Here is a 16,584-nt window from a genome sequence, read left to right as displayed (position 1 = left end):
AAAGGATAATTACATATGCAAAGCAAAAAGCAAGTGCTCTTTGTAGAAGTAGTAATGATGATGATAATTTCTTTTGCAAAGAATTAGACACCCTGGACCTGAAACTCTGTCTACCCTCAGCCGTGGCATATGGGCAGAGTAACAGGCACAAAGAGAAACACCCATTCTTGAAACAATCATAAATATGGTTTTTAGGTAGTAATAACGTGAAAATGAGTATTAAATTTAGCTCTGAAAGAGATGGAACATTGTCTTTTTAAAGAGATCTTTATAAGACTTAGACTTTCACTGGATGTTAGATGCACACCAAACATCCTCTGGAGAGTCTCTGTGCCCCCGATATCTATCTTGCCTGTCCTTTTTTTTCCATTCTTTATAAGCAGTAGTTTTGTTTTTAACCACAGAACTCTCAAACCAAGAGAGGAATTATTTTCAGGCATATTACCTTTCATCTGCTAGAAGGGTGTAGGGAGGGGAAATCCTCGAGCAGGAAACAAACTGCTTGAACCCAACTGTGGGCACAACCCTGTCATTTGCCTGCACAAGAGCTGCACTCACACCCGGCCGGTAAAGAGGCAGGAGGATTGCCTGGTCGGGCACATTTGCTTAGATGCTAATCGTTGGCATCATCTGCATGTGTTACCTCTGCGGCTAGGCAGTTCTGCCCAGTGGGCTCTCCTGCACCCTGCTCCTCAGAGTGGAGAGTTGGCTGTTGCTGACACCAAGTAGTTTATGTGCAATGATTTTTCCCTGGGCCCTACTTTGCCCTCAGACCTTCCAAAAAGAGTTATAAGTGCAAAGCAGGAAATAACACTGCCAAAAAAAAAAAAAAGAAAGCCCTGAATCACTTGGCTTGTTGTCTTTATAGAACATTATTTTGTCCATGTGGTAAGATTTAGCGATTGCCTTAAAAGGCCTGAGCACGGTAACAGCTTAAGAGTATTAGTTGACAGCAGGCCTTGAGCAAAAGGGGCAGAAGAGGTGCTTGGACCTTCTTCCATCCATCAATCATTCATGTCTGTTTATTCAACAAACATTTACGAAGCACCTACTATGTGAAGGTCCTGGGCTGAATGCTGAGCATCCAACCACAAATAAAACACATTTCACGGCCTGATGGGAAGTCAGAAGACAAACAGCTCACTGTAATACAGTGTTGTAAAATAACTGGGAAGGGCCCAGGGGTTTAAGTAACGTAGAGGCTCCCAACCCAACCTTGGACTCAGGGAAGGACTCTGAGAGAAGGTAGTTCCCGTGGGGAATCTCAAATGATGAGTAGATATTCGTGAGGCAAAGGAAGGGAGGAGTCAAAGGGACATTCCAGGCCAAGGAACAGTTGGAGACAAGGGGGTGGAGAGGATTTACAAACAGCTCTGTGCTCCTGAAGCACAAAGTTCAAGGCAGGGAATGAGGGGACATGAGCTGGAGAGCTGGGCTAGAGAGCAAGGTTTGCCAGGTGAGAAATGAGTAGGACAAGGATCACGTCAGGCACATGTAGAAGAATGTTTAGCCAGGCAAGTGACATGGTCAGATCTGTATCTGGAGAAACTGTGCCAGATGAGTGGGGGAAGGGATGGGAATGGGGGTCGGGGGAGGTGGGAGACAGGGGGCAATCCAAGCAGGAGGAGCAGAAGACGGTGAGGGCCTGAGGACAGCAGACAGCTGGACCAGAGCAACGATTCTCCGCTGTGGTCCCTGCAGCCACACAATGCGAAGCTGTTCCGCGAGAAAAAGAAAGGATACACTGAGTGCATGCTGTGACACGGATGACCCTCCCAAACCTGCTCAGCGAGAGAATTAGACGCAAGCCCATATTGCATAATTCTGTTTAGATGAAATGTTCAGGAACAATAACTCTGTAGGGTGCAAAGTAGATTAGTGGTTTCCTAGGGTTGGCCGTAGGAATGGGATTAATTTTGTAAATGGGCATGATGGAGCTTATTGGGGTCATGGAAATGTTCTAAAACTGGACCTAAAATGGTGATGGTTGCACACTTGATCCATTTACTAAAAATTGTTTAATTGTGCACAAAATAGGTAAAATTTTTGGAGTGTAGAAATCACCCCAATAAAGTTTAAAATAAAGATAATATGGTCCCTGGATCAATAGCATCAGCATTGCATGGGAGCTTGTCAGAAATGCAGATTCTCAAAAAAAGAAAGAAAAAGAAAAATGCAGATTCTCACGCCACCCAGACCTTCTGAGTTAGAAACACCCAATAATTGGTGTTTCACAAGCTCTAGGTGGTTCTGCTGCATGTTGAACTTTGAGAACCATTGGATTAGAGAATTATTTAAATAGCAACTAGACTTGGCAATTAATGGATTAGAGAAATATTTAAATAGCAACTAGACTTGGTAATTAAAGGGGAATGTGAGATCAGAAAAGGATAGTCCCTAAGTATAAGTCCCAGGTTCCTAGATTGGGAGCTAAGTTGCTGATGATGCCACCCAATGAAATTGGGAACACAGGAGAGATGGACTTGGCAAGTGGCAAGCAGTTTGCAGTGCCTGTGGGACACCTAGCAGGGACATCCAGCAGACACTGCATCTGTGGGCCTATACCAGTGGTCGGCAAACTGCGGCTCTTGAGCCACATGCGGCTCTTTGGTCCCTTGAGTGTGGCTCTTCCACAAATACCAACTTCTGCGCATGGGCCACGGAGTTTCAATCGCACTGTACATGCGCGCCCGCACGTGGTATTTTGTGGAAGAGCCACACTCAAGGGGCCAAAGAGCCGTATGTGGTTCGCGAGCCGCAGTTTGCCGGCCACCGGCCTATACAATCATCTAGTTCAGGCAGCTACAAACTCAGAAGTCTACTGTAACCACACGGAGGCTCCTGGGGACCTTGGCTTCTGACATGGCAAGAAGGAGACCAGAGACAAGGAAGGGGGATCAGGGATTTTAAAATGCCCTTTCAGCACAGCTGGCATGGCTCAGTGGTTGAGCGTTGATCTATGAACTGGGAGGTCATAGTTCAATTCCTGGTCAGGGCACATGCCTGGGTTGTGGGCTCAATCCCCAGTGTGGGGCATGCAGCAGGCAGCCGATCAATGAATCTCTCTCATCACTGATGTTTCTCTCTCTCTCCCTCTCCCTTCCTCTCTGAAATTGATAAAAAAAATATATTTTTTAAATATTGTCTTTCAGAAATTTAAGGGGAGAAGGATGAGGCAGTAGCTAGGCGGGTATGAGGGGTTGGAGGAAGCTTATTTTAGAATGGGAGAAATTTGAGCACATTTTGCTGAGAAAAAAGATGATAGTATGAAATAAGAAATTCAGGAGGAGAGAGAGAGACAGAGACAGAGAGACAGAGAGAGAGAGAGAGAGAGAGAAGAATGGAAGAATGAGAATGAATCAAGTCCAAGAAAAGGCAAAAAGAGCCGGATCCAGGGCAGAGTTTGGCTTCAGAGTTAGTAAGAACAGCACATGGCATCCTCTGAACTGGAGGATGCAGACGTGTACTGTGTCCAGGGGAGAGTGGGGAATTAAGGAATATCCTACCTGATGGGGTTAATTTTTTCCATAAAGCCAGAGGCCAGGTCATCTGCTGAGAGCAACAGACAGGGGTTGAGAAGGTTTAAGGGTCAAGGTAGCCAGAGGCACAGAGGAAGGAGAGGAGCGAGGGATTGGGGATTGGTGAGAAAATGAACACAGGATGAACACCGTGTTAGGAGGAAAGGTTGCAGAGAGGGTTGACAGTAGGTGGAACCAGACACTCAGAGTCTACAAGGACTCCATCACAGAGGGAATAGAGAGCCTGAACAGATGGACAGGCAGGAGGCTGTGGGCCAACGTGGAAAGAGGAATCCAGACGTTGGCGAGTGAACAGGGCCAGGAGTTTTCAGGAACAAGAGTGTGTACCTGGGTGAGTCGCTGGATTGGGCACCCCAGTCATTAGGGCAAAGCTCATGTACCAAATCCTCTCCACGGCCGGGGTGCTGCTGAGGATGGTAATCCTGAAGCAGGAGCACTGTCCATCCTCCCCACAAGTTAGTCAGTTTTGGTGCAGCCATGGTGGCTGCAGGGGTGTGTGCAAGGTCATCAGAAGGGCTTCGATGTCCTGACCCTGTTCTCTCTTCCCAGCATGGTGCCTGAGGAACGAGGGTGTGAGTTCCGTGCTCCTGGGGTCATCCACTCCCGAACAGCTCATTGAGAACCTCGGTGCCATTCAGGCAAGTGCCACAGCCCTTTCCTACAAACTCCGGGGATTTCATGGTGTCGGTGAAGATGTCCCCAGGCAGTGTCCCGTCTCTCCCCACCTCTGTCCTTCATGTCACAGCTTCCCAGTTACATGGAAGTCCCTAACAGGCTACTTATTCCTAGATTGGAGGGGTGTGGGGGGACAAAGGTACAAGAGGTAAGATAATTGTTATAGACATGAATCCAGGAGTATCCTCTTCTGTTAACAATGTTCTCAGACCTCATTTCTCAGGATGGTTGGTTTCTGTGAGACAAGGCATTCCAAGATCCAAGCCATGTCACACCTGGGTTCCCAGGTCTGGCCATAACAGCAGCCTAATAACCTGCTTGAAATGTAATAGCCCCAGGACATGTCCTCATTTGTCCTTCCTGCACATTTACTGCCAACCTAGTGTGCCAAGCCCTCACAGTGTCCTGTGTTCCCGCTCCCATCTCAGCCCTTGTGATGATGTAGTGTAATTGCTAGTCCTCCCTACTGGACTGTAAACTCCTGAGGTCAGGGACCTGTCTGCGTCTTTCTTGCTTCTCATGGATTTCCGGTTCCTAGCAACCCTCAAGAAACACCTGTTGAGCGAATGTTCACCACCTTTCAAAAGAAACACGATCAGAATTCTAGTCTGGACTTCCAGGATCACACCTCCCTGGCAGCAAATTCAGGGGTTCCCATCCCCCCTCCCTCCCCAGTGGATTGCCTGAGACCCGAGGCACTGGATGGAGCCTGAGGGTGTACTCTGGGGAGCCTGCTGGGGCAGTAGGAGGGGGTGGGAGAGGTGTTCCTGGGTGTTCTCTCTGAGGAGAGGGGTGGGGCTTAGTGGCTGGTGGGACCATTCTCCTCCCCCAAAGGCCACATCTCATCCCGGTGTCCTCCCCTCTCAGCCTTGCTGAGGCCCCAGGAAGGAGCCTGCCCATGACTTGCCATGGCCACCACCTGCCAAACAGGTGTCTTTTCCTCTTGCTCACTGGGGAACAGAACTATCAGTTTCTTCCCCATCCACCAGTCCCTGAAGCAAGCACTTATCTCCCTGTTACCTCTCCCAAAAGAAACAGGTGGAGGAGGGGACCAACCTGATTAAACTTAAAATGTTTTTAAAAAAATCCCTTTGAAAAGCCCAGAATATGCTGGGGATAAAGGTGTGGACTTCCTTCCCCACCGGCACCTTTCCTGGGGCTGTGCAGCCTTGTCATCATCCCGCCTCTGCTTCCCAGAACCCTCTGAGCCCCAAAACTCCTCCCGGATTCTGAGGGTTCTCCATCGTTGCATGGGGAAGGCTCCCCTCTTGTGAAAGCCATCCCACCATCTCTTCTTTACTCTTGTGCTCGGGGCAAAGATAAAGGCTCCACAGCGATGAGGAAATAGAGAACAGTCTGTACACAGAGAACCGGAATTCCGTCCAGTGATTTCAATTCCACTAATAGGTATCGAGCACCACGCCGGGCAGAGTGCTGAGCGAAGAACAGGACCCTGTCCTCTGGGGCCCAGGGGCTGGCTGAGCCTGAACGAGGCAATCTATCCCTTAGTCATTCAGCACACCTCTGGGAGCCTGCATGGCCAGGCAGGCACTGATACTGTCCAGCTTTCAGGGAGCTTACATTCTGTGGGAGAGGCACATAACAAAGTGTAATTGCACACTGTGAGGAGGGCCAGTGAGTGAGGATGGTGTTGTAAGAGAGACTACTTGAGAAGTGGGTGGACCTACTTTAACTACTATCCTTGCCAAGGCCTCTGGGTTCCTGCGTTCTGAAGCCTGGAAGATGAAGAGGCAGCATGTGAAAACCCCGGAAGGAGCATTCCAGACAGGGAGGAGCATTCCAGACACAGGGGGGAACATTCCAGACACATGGGAGGAGCCTCCAGACACAGGGAGGAGCAGTGTAAAGGCCCCGAGGGAGGAAGGAACGTGGCTTTTCCCAGGAACTGCCAGCCTAGGCCATGTGGCCAACATGCAGTGAGCAAAAAGGACAGCGGGTGCACTGAAGTGGCGAGTCAGGCAGAGGTCAGATCACAGGACACTGGAGTTTTGTTCTACATGGAATGGATCCTTTGGAGGGTTTTAAGAGGAGGGACATGCTGTTATTTGAATGTTTAAAGACTGCACTGCTGCTGTGTGGGAAGTAACATGAAGAGAGGGCAGTTGTCCAGGTGACAGGTGATGGGGCAGCTAGGATGGTGGCCATGGAGGTAAAGTGCATGGATTCTGTAGGATTTGGAAATAGAGACAGGACTTGCTGACAGCCTGGCAAGAAGAGAGAGGCCCCGAGGATTCCTGTAATGCTACTACATTGTGAACACTGCCACCCAGGGGAGCAGCATGCCTGGGATGGTAGAGACGTCATGCCTGGGCTGTGGGAGAACTCCAGGTAGCTGAGGGTGCATTTCAGAGGAAAACACTCGGTCATCTTCCCAAAGCACCTCCTCCCCAGCAAAGCTCTGGCCGGTAGCAAGATGGATCGCCCACGCTCAAAGGGTACGAGACAAGGGAGGCTATCCAAGCAGGGAGGCTGCCCGCTCGGGGCCACCGTCCCGCCCTCCCCCCCCCCCCCCCCCACTACTCCCGCCAGCCCAGCAGCTGAGAATTTGCCCCAGGTGAGCAGTGATTGGGCCCCTCCATGGGGTGAGAAGTAAGCTAGGTGGCTGGGGGTTCCCAGCAGTGGAATGATTGGGTGCCGGACAGAAAGCTGCAGTGCAAGCAGTTGTCGGGCAAGGAAATTTCTAGTAGGCCCAGCAAGGCAGCTGCTCCAAGGGATAAGATGTGTGTAAATTGTGCATAAACTAGAGGGCACATATAAATCAGAGCCTCAACAGATGGGAGACTAGAGAAACCACAGCTGCAGGCGGCTGCCATCATCTGCACAGGCCCCCATTCCCCCCAATTCTACCTAAAAAGTGGAGAGTTGCCTCTCCCCCCCTCCACCGCACCAGCCTTAGAGCCCTTGAGCCAGTCACCTAATCTGAGCAGTCCAGGTTCCGCAGCAGCGCCCCTTCACATCCAGGGCTCGTCTCCCCCGGAACCCAAATCTCCAGCCACCATGAGCCACTGGGACCCCCAGACGTAACACTGGTCCTCTGCCTGCCAGTGTCCACCACCCACCTGCCCAGATCCCCCAGGTCCCACTCAACAGTGAGCCAACCCTGGGAGGAATTCCCTGATACCCCACCAGGCCCAGCAACACTAACCAGACCGCCCCTCACCCACCAATTATCCCAGTCAGTATAACACCAAGGTTGCAAAATTGGTAGGCTGTGGGATGTTTGTTTAATTGTAGATAGAAATGTGTTAAAATAGCTGTCAACATTTTTAAAAACTGGGCAGTGTCACATAAAACTCTGGATGTAGGGTTCCTCTTGAACATTTAGAGCTTGCAACACAACATATATATTTTTTCATGTTTTATTCAAGTACTTTTATGGTTTCGGGGTTTTAAATCTCTATCTGAAATTTATTTTGGTGTAATGAACGAAGAATTTTTTTTTCTCACATGGCTAACCCACTATATTTTTAGCACAAAACTTCCAACAAACGCAGCTTCTAGATTTGGGTCCCATTGTTGCAATCTCACTTTAAAGAACACATTAGGTTATCAGCGGTTCTCACTCAACCTGTGGGTCGCGACCCCTTTGGGGTCGAACGACCCTTTCACAGGGGTCGCCTAAGACCATCGGAAAAACACATAATTACATATTGTTTTTGTAATTAATCACTATGCTTTAATTATGTTCAATTTGTAACTATGAAAATACATCCTGCATATCAGATATTTACATTACAATTCATAACAGTAGCAAAATTACAGTTATGAAGTAGCAACGAAAATAATTTTATGGTTGGGGGTCACCACAACATGAGGAACTGTATTAAAGGATGGAGGCATTAGGAAGGTTGAGAACCACTGCTTTAGATCCTCTGAGATGCCAGAACTGGTAGGAAATCAAACTCTTCCTTTAGCTCTGAGAGAAAAACATTAAGGAGAACCAGTTTCCCAAGCTGAGTAGCTCTGCTCTTCGGCCAGACCCTATGGGTTCCGAGGAGGCTCTTGAGTGAAGACAAGGTCACCCTGGCCAACAGGCTTGCAGCCGAGGAAGGGCGAGGCTGAAACCTCAGAACTGGTTGTCACAATTGTATTTCATCAGTCTCCACACAGGGTCAGGCTATTCCTGTGAAAAAGTCTGCCTTTGTCCCTGGTCTTGTGGTGTAATGTGTGCCCTTGGCCCACTTCTCACAATGAATGCTGGCCCTGGATGATGTCATCCTTTCCCGGGGCTTTAATTAGCATATCCATGGAGATGACTCACAAATCCTCAACTCCAGTCCTGCTACCAGCAACCAAGCTCCACAGCTGCCCTTCCGCTGCCTACAAATCATTTCCACATGCGTCTCCCACTGGCACCCTGAACTCAATACATCCTACTCCAAACTTCTCCTCCCGTGAAAGCCAGTCTCAGTAATCCACATCATATGTTTCTAGTCATGCAGTCCGGAAACCACCACCATCCTCTAAAATGCCCCAGATGCACACCCCTTTTCTCCTCCACTGCCCCTGTCCCAGTTAAGGCTCTTAACTGCCCAGGACAATAAATTGCTAACATCTATGTCCCCTTTCAATCTCCTCCAACTCATCCTTCAAACTACCACTAGGTGTCTCTTAGGTTCACTCTCAGCTGAAAAGTCCTGAGAGGTTCCCCAATGTCTACTGAATAAAGTCCCTCCCCCCCTCCCAAAAAAACCTATATGCAAGACCTTCTGCCTTCTTTACCCCAATGTCTTTTTCTCCTGTTCCTACCATCCCCATACCTCCACCGCTCACTTTACGCTTGTATCACTCCATTTCTCCGACTTTTCACTTTTTCATGCTGTGCCATCCACCCAGGATGCCTGGTAACCCCTGGCCATCCTTCACCAGGGTGCTGACCACCAGTGGTAAAGTATCTCTCCTAGTCTCTAGACCTGTGCTGCCCAGTACCGTAGCCTCTAGCCCAGGGGTGGGCAAACTTTTTGACTCGAGGGCCACAATGGGTTCTTAAACTGGACCGGAGGGCTGGAACAAAAGCATGGATGGAGTGTTTGTGTGAACTAATATAAATTCAAAGTAAACATCATTACATAAAAGGGTACGGTCTTTTTTTTTTTAGTTTTATTCATTTCAAACGGGCCGGATCCGGCCCGAGGGCCGTAGTTTGCCCACGGCTGCTCTAGCCACATGTGGTTCTTTGGCGTATGCAAGGTGACTAGTCCAAATGCAGAGTAAGTATAACATGTACTAGAGATCAGAAAAACATAATACTTTAAAAATATGCAAAGCGTCTTAAGAATTTTCTATACTGACTACATATTGAAATGATGTTTTGGCTATAATGGAGTAAAGTCAGGTATTAATTTCACATCTTTTCACTTTTATTAATGTGGCCACTAGAAAACCTAAAATCACATTATGTGGCTCGCATTATATTTCTACTGGGCAGAACTTCTGTGGGAATTATACATTTCTATCAGCCTTGATTTACATCTTATGTCTTCATTTATCCAGCCGACTGATAATTATGAGCACTATGGGCCAAGCACTCTTAGAGGCACTGGAGATGCAGTGAACAAAACAAGGTCCTGACCTCAAGGAGCTTAGGGTCTGGTGAGGAGTATTTTCCAGTGGTGGTTTTTAAACGTACTCCAGTCTAGACAACTTTGCCCAATAGTGAGCAGAAAGAACAAATATCAAGTACTAACTACATCCTTTGTACTCCTCATGCTCTCAGGTTCTCCCAAAGATGACATCACACGTGGTAAATGAGATTGATAACATATTACGCAACAAGCCCTACAGCAAAAAGGACTACAGATCATAAGGCAATGAATGCATGAGCCACAGGAGCTGCATGGTTCAAATATCGGTCTGTGCCGGTACAGAAAGGTGTTCCTAGCCAGTCTTTTAAATCACTTAGCAGCCGCTGCTCAACCTCTAGTGTCCCCGGATTCTGAGGTGTCTGCTGTCGCTACCACTGTGCACCTGAATTATGAGCACATCTGAAAACTCACAACTAAGAAAATCCATTCTATTTTCTTACCTTGGACTGGAGTCACCTATTCTTGCATTGCTCTGTACACCTCATGCTAATGCAATGGAAAGCATATGGCGGGGAAAGGTGTATTACCTTCAGGCATAGAACTTACAGAAGGCAATACAGACAGATCTGTTTTTTTTCAAATGAACAAAATCCACAGATGCGATGTGGATTGTGTCAGAAAGAAGAGGCTAGTTAATTCAGAAGTCCTGCTTTGGAAAATAAGCAAAAACAATTTTACATTTGTTTTCCTATTTTCACATTCCAAGTGTTAGCAAGCTGTTTCCCTTATCATTTCAACAAAATATAATTCCTAGGTATTTGCTTTCGTTACCTTTTAAATATTCAGTGTTGCTTGGCCCCAAAAATGACCCTGTGTAGCGATTTATCCAAAGTGTCTTAGAATTCTAATAATGTTCTATTCATTTACACGTAGAGATAGTAAAAGGATGAACACCAGTCTCTAATTAGAGACACTGTGGTAAATGTATGCAAGTGAGGATTACACTACTATGGAAGCTTAGCTTCGGATGAAATGTAATGCACCTGCAACGAAGTGTTCATTTTTTTACTACATTTTATGAAAATCTGCTTTATATTTTTGACTGCTTGTAGGCACAACTTCTGCAAGTTTAAATATTTGAGCTTTAAAAATAAATATACACATGCTTTTTTGTAAGTAAACCTGTAAAATACCCACAAAAGCAAATGTTTGCTGTTTAATTAGCACTGGGATTTTACAATATAATGCTTGGTGTTTTTGAGGAGTTAGTAACATGAAAGTAAACCATGGGCTTTGTGAAAAATGTTGTTACTAATCAGCATATGCTGGGTGAATTAACTTGCCCAATGAAAAACAAATGTTAAAGAATTTCCTGATTCTATAATCACATAATGTGCACTCAACTATATGCATGAAAGCTCACTGCATGAATTAAAGGGGCCTCGCTTTAATATACCTGGAAGCTAAGGCCTATCTAGCCCTGCCACTATTGGCTACCTACCCTCATGAGTACTCCACTTGAGAACAATTTTGAGAATATGTTGTGTGTACCTGTAAGAAAGAAGACATTTTTCCCCCCTCTTTTTTGGGGTGTGTGTTGGGGGCAAGGGTCCTATAACACTATTTGAACACCTGAGCATGTACAAAATTCTAATTTAATATTCTGGCCAGCTGGTCCCAATATATAGAAATCATTGAGACTTACAGGACAAATATACTATCAGCTTCAAATGCTATTTTCTGCCATCATTTCCAAGTAATTTCATGGTTAAGTTCTAAATCCCAAAATGTTAATGTGAAATACCAAGAAACTTCCTTTTTGATTACTACTACCTGTATTCAATTAAGGAAATAGTTTGGGTTTTTGCCCCAGAATATCAGAAAGATGGAAATGGATCATTTTTTATTGTTCATTGTACATTCAATTAATGCAGTGAATACTTACTGTATGTATAAATGAGCTGAAGTTGTCTAATTCAAACTGCAATTCAACTTAATTTGAGTAGAGTAATAAAAGCATTTTGTGCATTTAATCTCACAATTAGTTTTTATCTGACCTTTCTTTCACTATAAGGCTATATATATCCTATATAATAGAGGTAATATGCAAATTAACCCTCACACCCTCACAAGATGGCTGCCTACGACCAGGCCAGCAGGGGGGTTAGTGAGGGGTGACCAGGCTGGGGGGGGGGGGGGGGGGGGGGGGCGGGGGTCGCGGCGCAGTTAGGAGTGACCAGGCCTGCAGAGAGGCTAGTGAGGGATGACCAAACAACTGAAGAGCAGGCTGCGTGGGGCAACTACGCTGGCAGGGAGGCCATTAGGGGCAACCAGGCCGGCGGGGGTGGGAGGGGTGGGGGGGGCAGTTGGGGGTGACCAGGCTGGCAGGGGGGGCAGTTAGGGGCGACCAGGCAGGCAGGCAGGTGAGCGATTAGGAGCCAACAGTTCAGGATTGTGAGAGGGATGTCCCAGATTGGAGAGGTTGCAGGCTGGGCTGAGGGGACCCCTTCCCTGTGCATGAATTTTGTGCACCGGGCCTCTAGTGTATATATATCCAGTTCCAAAAAACAGGCAGTAAGACTCATTTAAAAAAATGATGTTGGCAGGTAAGCTACACTGAATGATACCTAACAGAAATAGCAGTGATCAAGATTTGAACTGCAATTCATACTTTTCTTATTAATGGAGCAAATGATTAGCTACTAAAGATATCATTTCTCATTTGGTTTTAGAAATACTCCACACTAAAGATTAAAGCTTCTCAAACTCATTTAAAAGAGCCTGCAAATTAAATGAAATAAGCCTGTCAGAGAAAGAAAAGTATCACATGATCTCACTCATATGTGGAATCTAATGAACAAAATAAACTGATGAACAAAACAGATCCAGAGACATAGAAGCATGGAACAGACTGTCAAATCTCAAAAGGGAAGGTGGGGCTGAGGGAAGCGTGGGAAGAGATTAACCAGGGAACTTATATGCACACATGCATAACCCATGGACACACAATAGTGTGAAGACCAGGAGGGGGTTGCAGATATGGGGTAGAGGGGGTCAATGGGAAAAAAGGGGGACATCTGTAATACTTGCAACAATAAAGATGAATTTTAAAAACCAACAACAAACATAAACATTATTGCTTGTAGGAACAGCTAACTTTTTTTTTATATACAGGTCATCTGCCATAGTAAATATACTAGATAAGAAATATATTTCAGCCCTAACCAGTTTGGCTCAGTTGATAGAGCATTGGCCTGCGGACTGAAAGGTCCCAGGTTCAATTCCGGTCAAGGGCATGTACCTTGGTTGCGGGCACATCCCCAGTAGGGAGTGTGCAGGAGGCAGCTGATCGATGTTTCTCTCATCGATGTTTCTGACTCTCTATCCTTCTCCCTTCCTCTCTGTAAAAAATCAATAAAATATATTTTTTTAAAAAAGAAATATATTTCATAATTATATCCTTAAGAAAAATTTCCATGCACTCTCATTTTATTTTCTATTTTGGAAAGAATTCCTTGGGAGAGAACATACCATTCCTAAGAGTAACCTGGGTAGCAGCCATCCACATACTAAAATCTCAGCCAAGGGCAATGAAAACTAGAAACCCTGTGCCTGACTTCTCACTTTAGGAACTGTCACTTCATCTTAACAGTGTGCCAAGGGTGTTCAGATAGATAGCAGGCCATCTTCAAGACCATCCCTCTTTGGCAAATGAGGAAACCAAGCCCAGAAAGATGGAGGGATTTGCCCAAACTCACACTGCTGGTTGATGGCAGAACCAGGCAAGTTATTCTGTTCAGTGTTGTTTTAGGTACAATTTTCTTTTTTAGCTTTAAAGCTTTGTAAAGAAGGAACTGTGTGTGAATTTTTAAGGTAAAAAAAAAAAAACTTGGGTATGAAGCCAAATTCAGAATCAGTTAAGATGGAAAGGTCAAAGAAGTGATACAATTAAAACTCATGAAGGCCAGTAAGTAGTCTCTAACCACCTCCACGAAAATTTAAACCAACCACTTAAAAACCACTCCTAATCTTCAATTAATTTCCCTGCTTGGGAGTACAAGCAGGCAAAAGATAACCCCTTCCAGCCCAAAACATGTATCAACAAATTGGTTCTCTCAATATATGTACATGCCTATGTATATCCTTCCACTGTGTCTCCAGAAACAGCATAACTGGCACAAATACTGAAAACACAGAAACAAGGCGGGCAGGATAGCACAGCAGGCACATGCTGGCAAAGAGGACTGACATTCTGCTCTGTAATGTAACTGCACTGTGCCAGTCACTGCCACACAAATATTGGAACAGTGACAAAAATGCATTTACATGTGTAGGAAATTTAAATGGTGGGTAATGTAAGATAACGTACTAAAGATGATGTACTCAGCCACATGGTTCTTATCAAGAGTCTAGGGAAAGTATAAATTTTAAAAAGCAAAGTTTAATGATACTTAGTTAGCGAGACCTTTTACAAGAATTTGATATGAATCCAACCTCCATATTTCAGTTAACTTTAAAACTTGTTTCAAATTATTCTTTCCAAATTAGAATAATTTATCCAATAAAACAACCAGTACATTTTTACTGGCTAAGAATAATTTCAAGTCAAGATTTTTATTAAGTTGTAAATGAAGAAACTAAAAATAGGGAAATGTAAAATGTCCCAACAGTTTAAGCCTCTAGTTATCACAAGGGGTGTGAAAAAGGGATTTAATCACTTTATATCCCAATTACAACAGAACCCTTTATTTTACTGGATCTGAGGGTCTTTTGAGATAAAAATTCTACAGCAAGTTTTTACTAACTAACCCAGATTTATTAGCTCATTGTAATTCTATGTGTCACATGTCCGCCATTTCAGATGATAGAGACAGGACTGGGGAATTTGCAAGAGCAGAGTATTGGTAACCTGCATAAAACTGTGGAACTGTGAGTACATCTATAAACTCGTGCACAGAAATTTATCTAGTATAGGAAGCTCAAAATCATCAGGATGAAAAACAAGGTGCTGTAGGAAAAAGTCCGAACCAAAATCAAATTTTGCTTACTTACATTTCTACAAATTATTCAGTTTATTAATTCAAGAGCAACTCTTTAAAGAATACTAAGCTGATGCCCCTATTTCACCACCCCATTTCAACTACATTGCCTTATTCCAATAGTGGCAATTCTTCCCCCATCTATACAGGCACTGCCATCTAGTGGTGATTTTTTACCTGCAATTTAAAAAGATACTTGGCCCAGCTCTGGTAGCAAATAGTAGATGCTGATGGTTTGTCAAAGAGGCATTTTGTCAAGTTAAGTAAATGCATTTGGTACATAAACTCCATGCCACTTGTCAAATTACTTACTGGTTACTTATCAACAGGAAAAAAAACAAAAAAAACAAAACCAGGTTAAAACATAAAAATAAAGCTGACCACTTTGCAGTGAATCTCTTCTGGCATCCCCATTTACTATGTATTATCCAGTGATGACACATGAATAATGCACCAAAGAAAAGAACTGCAAACTTCCAGAAGCAATGATGAACTGTAATCCTCAGAAGGTAATGATGGTCTGGGTCACTGTGCAAGTGTATTCCTCCCTGTGTTCCTTCCAAGTCCTTGGATGTGGCCTACAGAAACATCTAACAGCATGGAAATAAAAAATGAACTCCCAATAAATACCTTTCTGTACAGTTATAAATAAAACAGCAAGTACTATTTACAACACCCATCTTAATTTACAAGTGGAAACTAAAGATTAAAGTTAGGATTAGGAATATATTTCCTTTGAGGTACTATTATAAGAAACTAGTGGCCCAGTGCACAAAATTCATGCACATTAAAAGGGAATTAGAGGAAATATTTTAATATTGATAGTCACGTCCCCTGGTCCGGTGCTTGGCGAGGAGGCAGCTTCTTGTCCCCAAGCAGGCGCCGGGCTGAGAGGCAGCCTCACGTCCTGGGCTGGCACAAGTCCCTGCCCAGCGGCACTGAAAGTCCCTGCCCACCCACGCCTGCCTCGCACGCAGCCTCCTACTGTTCGGTCGTTACGGTGTCACGGTGTGATGACCATTTGCATATTAGCCTTTTATTATGATGATGATGATGATTACTGGATGTGGTCAAAGCTAATAGGAATATGAAACCACTACTATCTCCTGGGATTCCACAACCTTTCAGTGATATAGGTTCAAGAGCTTCCCAAACTTTTTAAAATCATGGCACACACATAAAATCATACTAGTAATATCTGTACACACACTGGTTAAAAAATGCAAGAGATTGCTCTCAGCTGGACCTCCAAGGACTGAAAAAAGCAATATTCTATTCCCAATCAATGGGAACCTGTGGTCTAAAGGTCAAATTTATGAACGTATGAATGGGAAAATAATGACAAGCACTAACATCACTTTAATCCTTGGGATGCTCTTAGAATTCTGGAGCTAAGATCACAAAAATTACTTTGGTCTTTTACAACCATATTCAGGAGAGAGGTTCTCTCTCTCACCCAACACTCCTCCAGGGACAGAGACGCCACTCTAAGAAAACCATGATGCCAGTCTCTCAACAAGTCAAACTAACATGGAGGGTCAAATTGGCATCCCCAGCTACTCAAGGCCAAAGCTGTACAGCTGAGCAGTGTGCTTTAACCCCACATGACAACTCTCAATTGCCAGAGCACTATTTTTATTTTTTTCTTTATGTTTTCCCATCACCATGTATCCCTCCCATACCCTCGTCCGTCTCCACCCTCCCTCCCTCCTGGGCACTATTTTTAGGTTATTACCTTGGCTGCCTTTCTTCTGTTTTTTTTTTTTTTTTTTTTTTAAAAAGGAA

General features: G+C 44.9%; 1 protein-coding gene across 3 annotated transcripts in view; it reads left to right on the top strand.

Moving 5' to 3' along the window:
* Window positions 1-11,801, top strand: part of KCNAB1 (potassium voltage-gated channel subfamily A regulatory beta subunit 1) — a 336,005-nt gene extending 324,204 nt beyond the window's left edge. For all 3 annotated transcript variants that reach the window (XM_070406935.1, XM_070406933.1, XM_070406934.1), the window contains exons 13-14: window positions 4,089-4,177; window positions 9,952-11,801. In XM_070406935.1, coding sequence (XP_070263036.1) covers window positions 4,089-4,177; window positions 9,952-10,041 — 179 coding nt within the window. In that variant the 3' untranslated portion in view covers window positions 10,042-11,801. The remainder of the gene's footprint in view (window positions 1-4,088; window positions 4,178-9,951) is intronic.
* The last annotated feature ends 4,783 nt before the right edge of the window (window positions 11,802-16,584 follow it).

The sequence above is a fragment of the Myotis yumanensis genome, unplaced genomic scaffold, assembly GCF_028538775.1.
Source record: "Myotis yumanensis isolate MYYU_CA2020_CCGP unplaced genomic scaffold, mMyoYum1.0.hap1 SCAF_2, whole genome shotgun sequence".
Classification (NCBI taxonomy): domain Eukaryota; kingdom Metazoa; phylum Chordata; class Mammalia; order Chiroptera; family Vespertilionidae; genus Myotis; species Myotis yumanensis.
The sequence above is the reverse complement of the archived record's forward strand: the minus strand, read 5'-3'. Positions and strand labels throughout refer to the sequence as shown.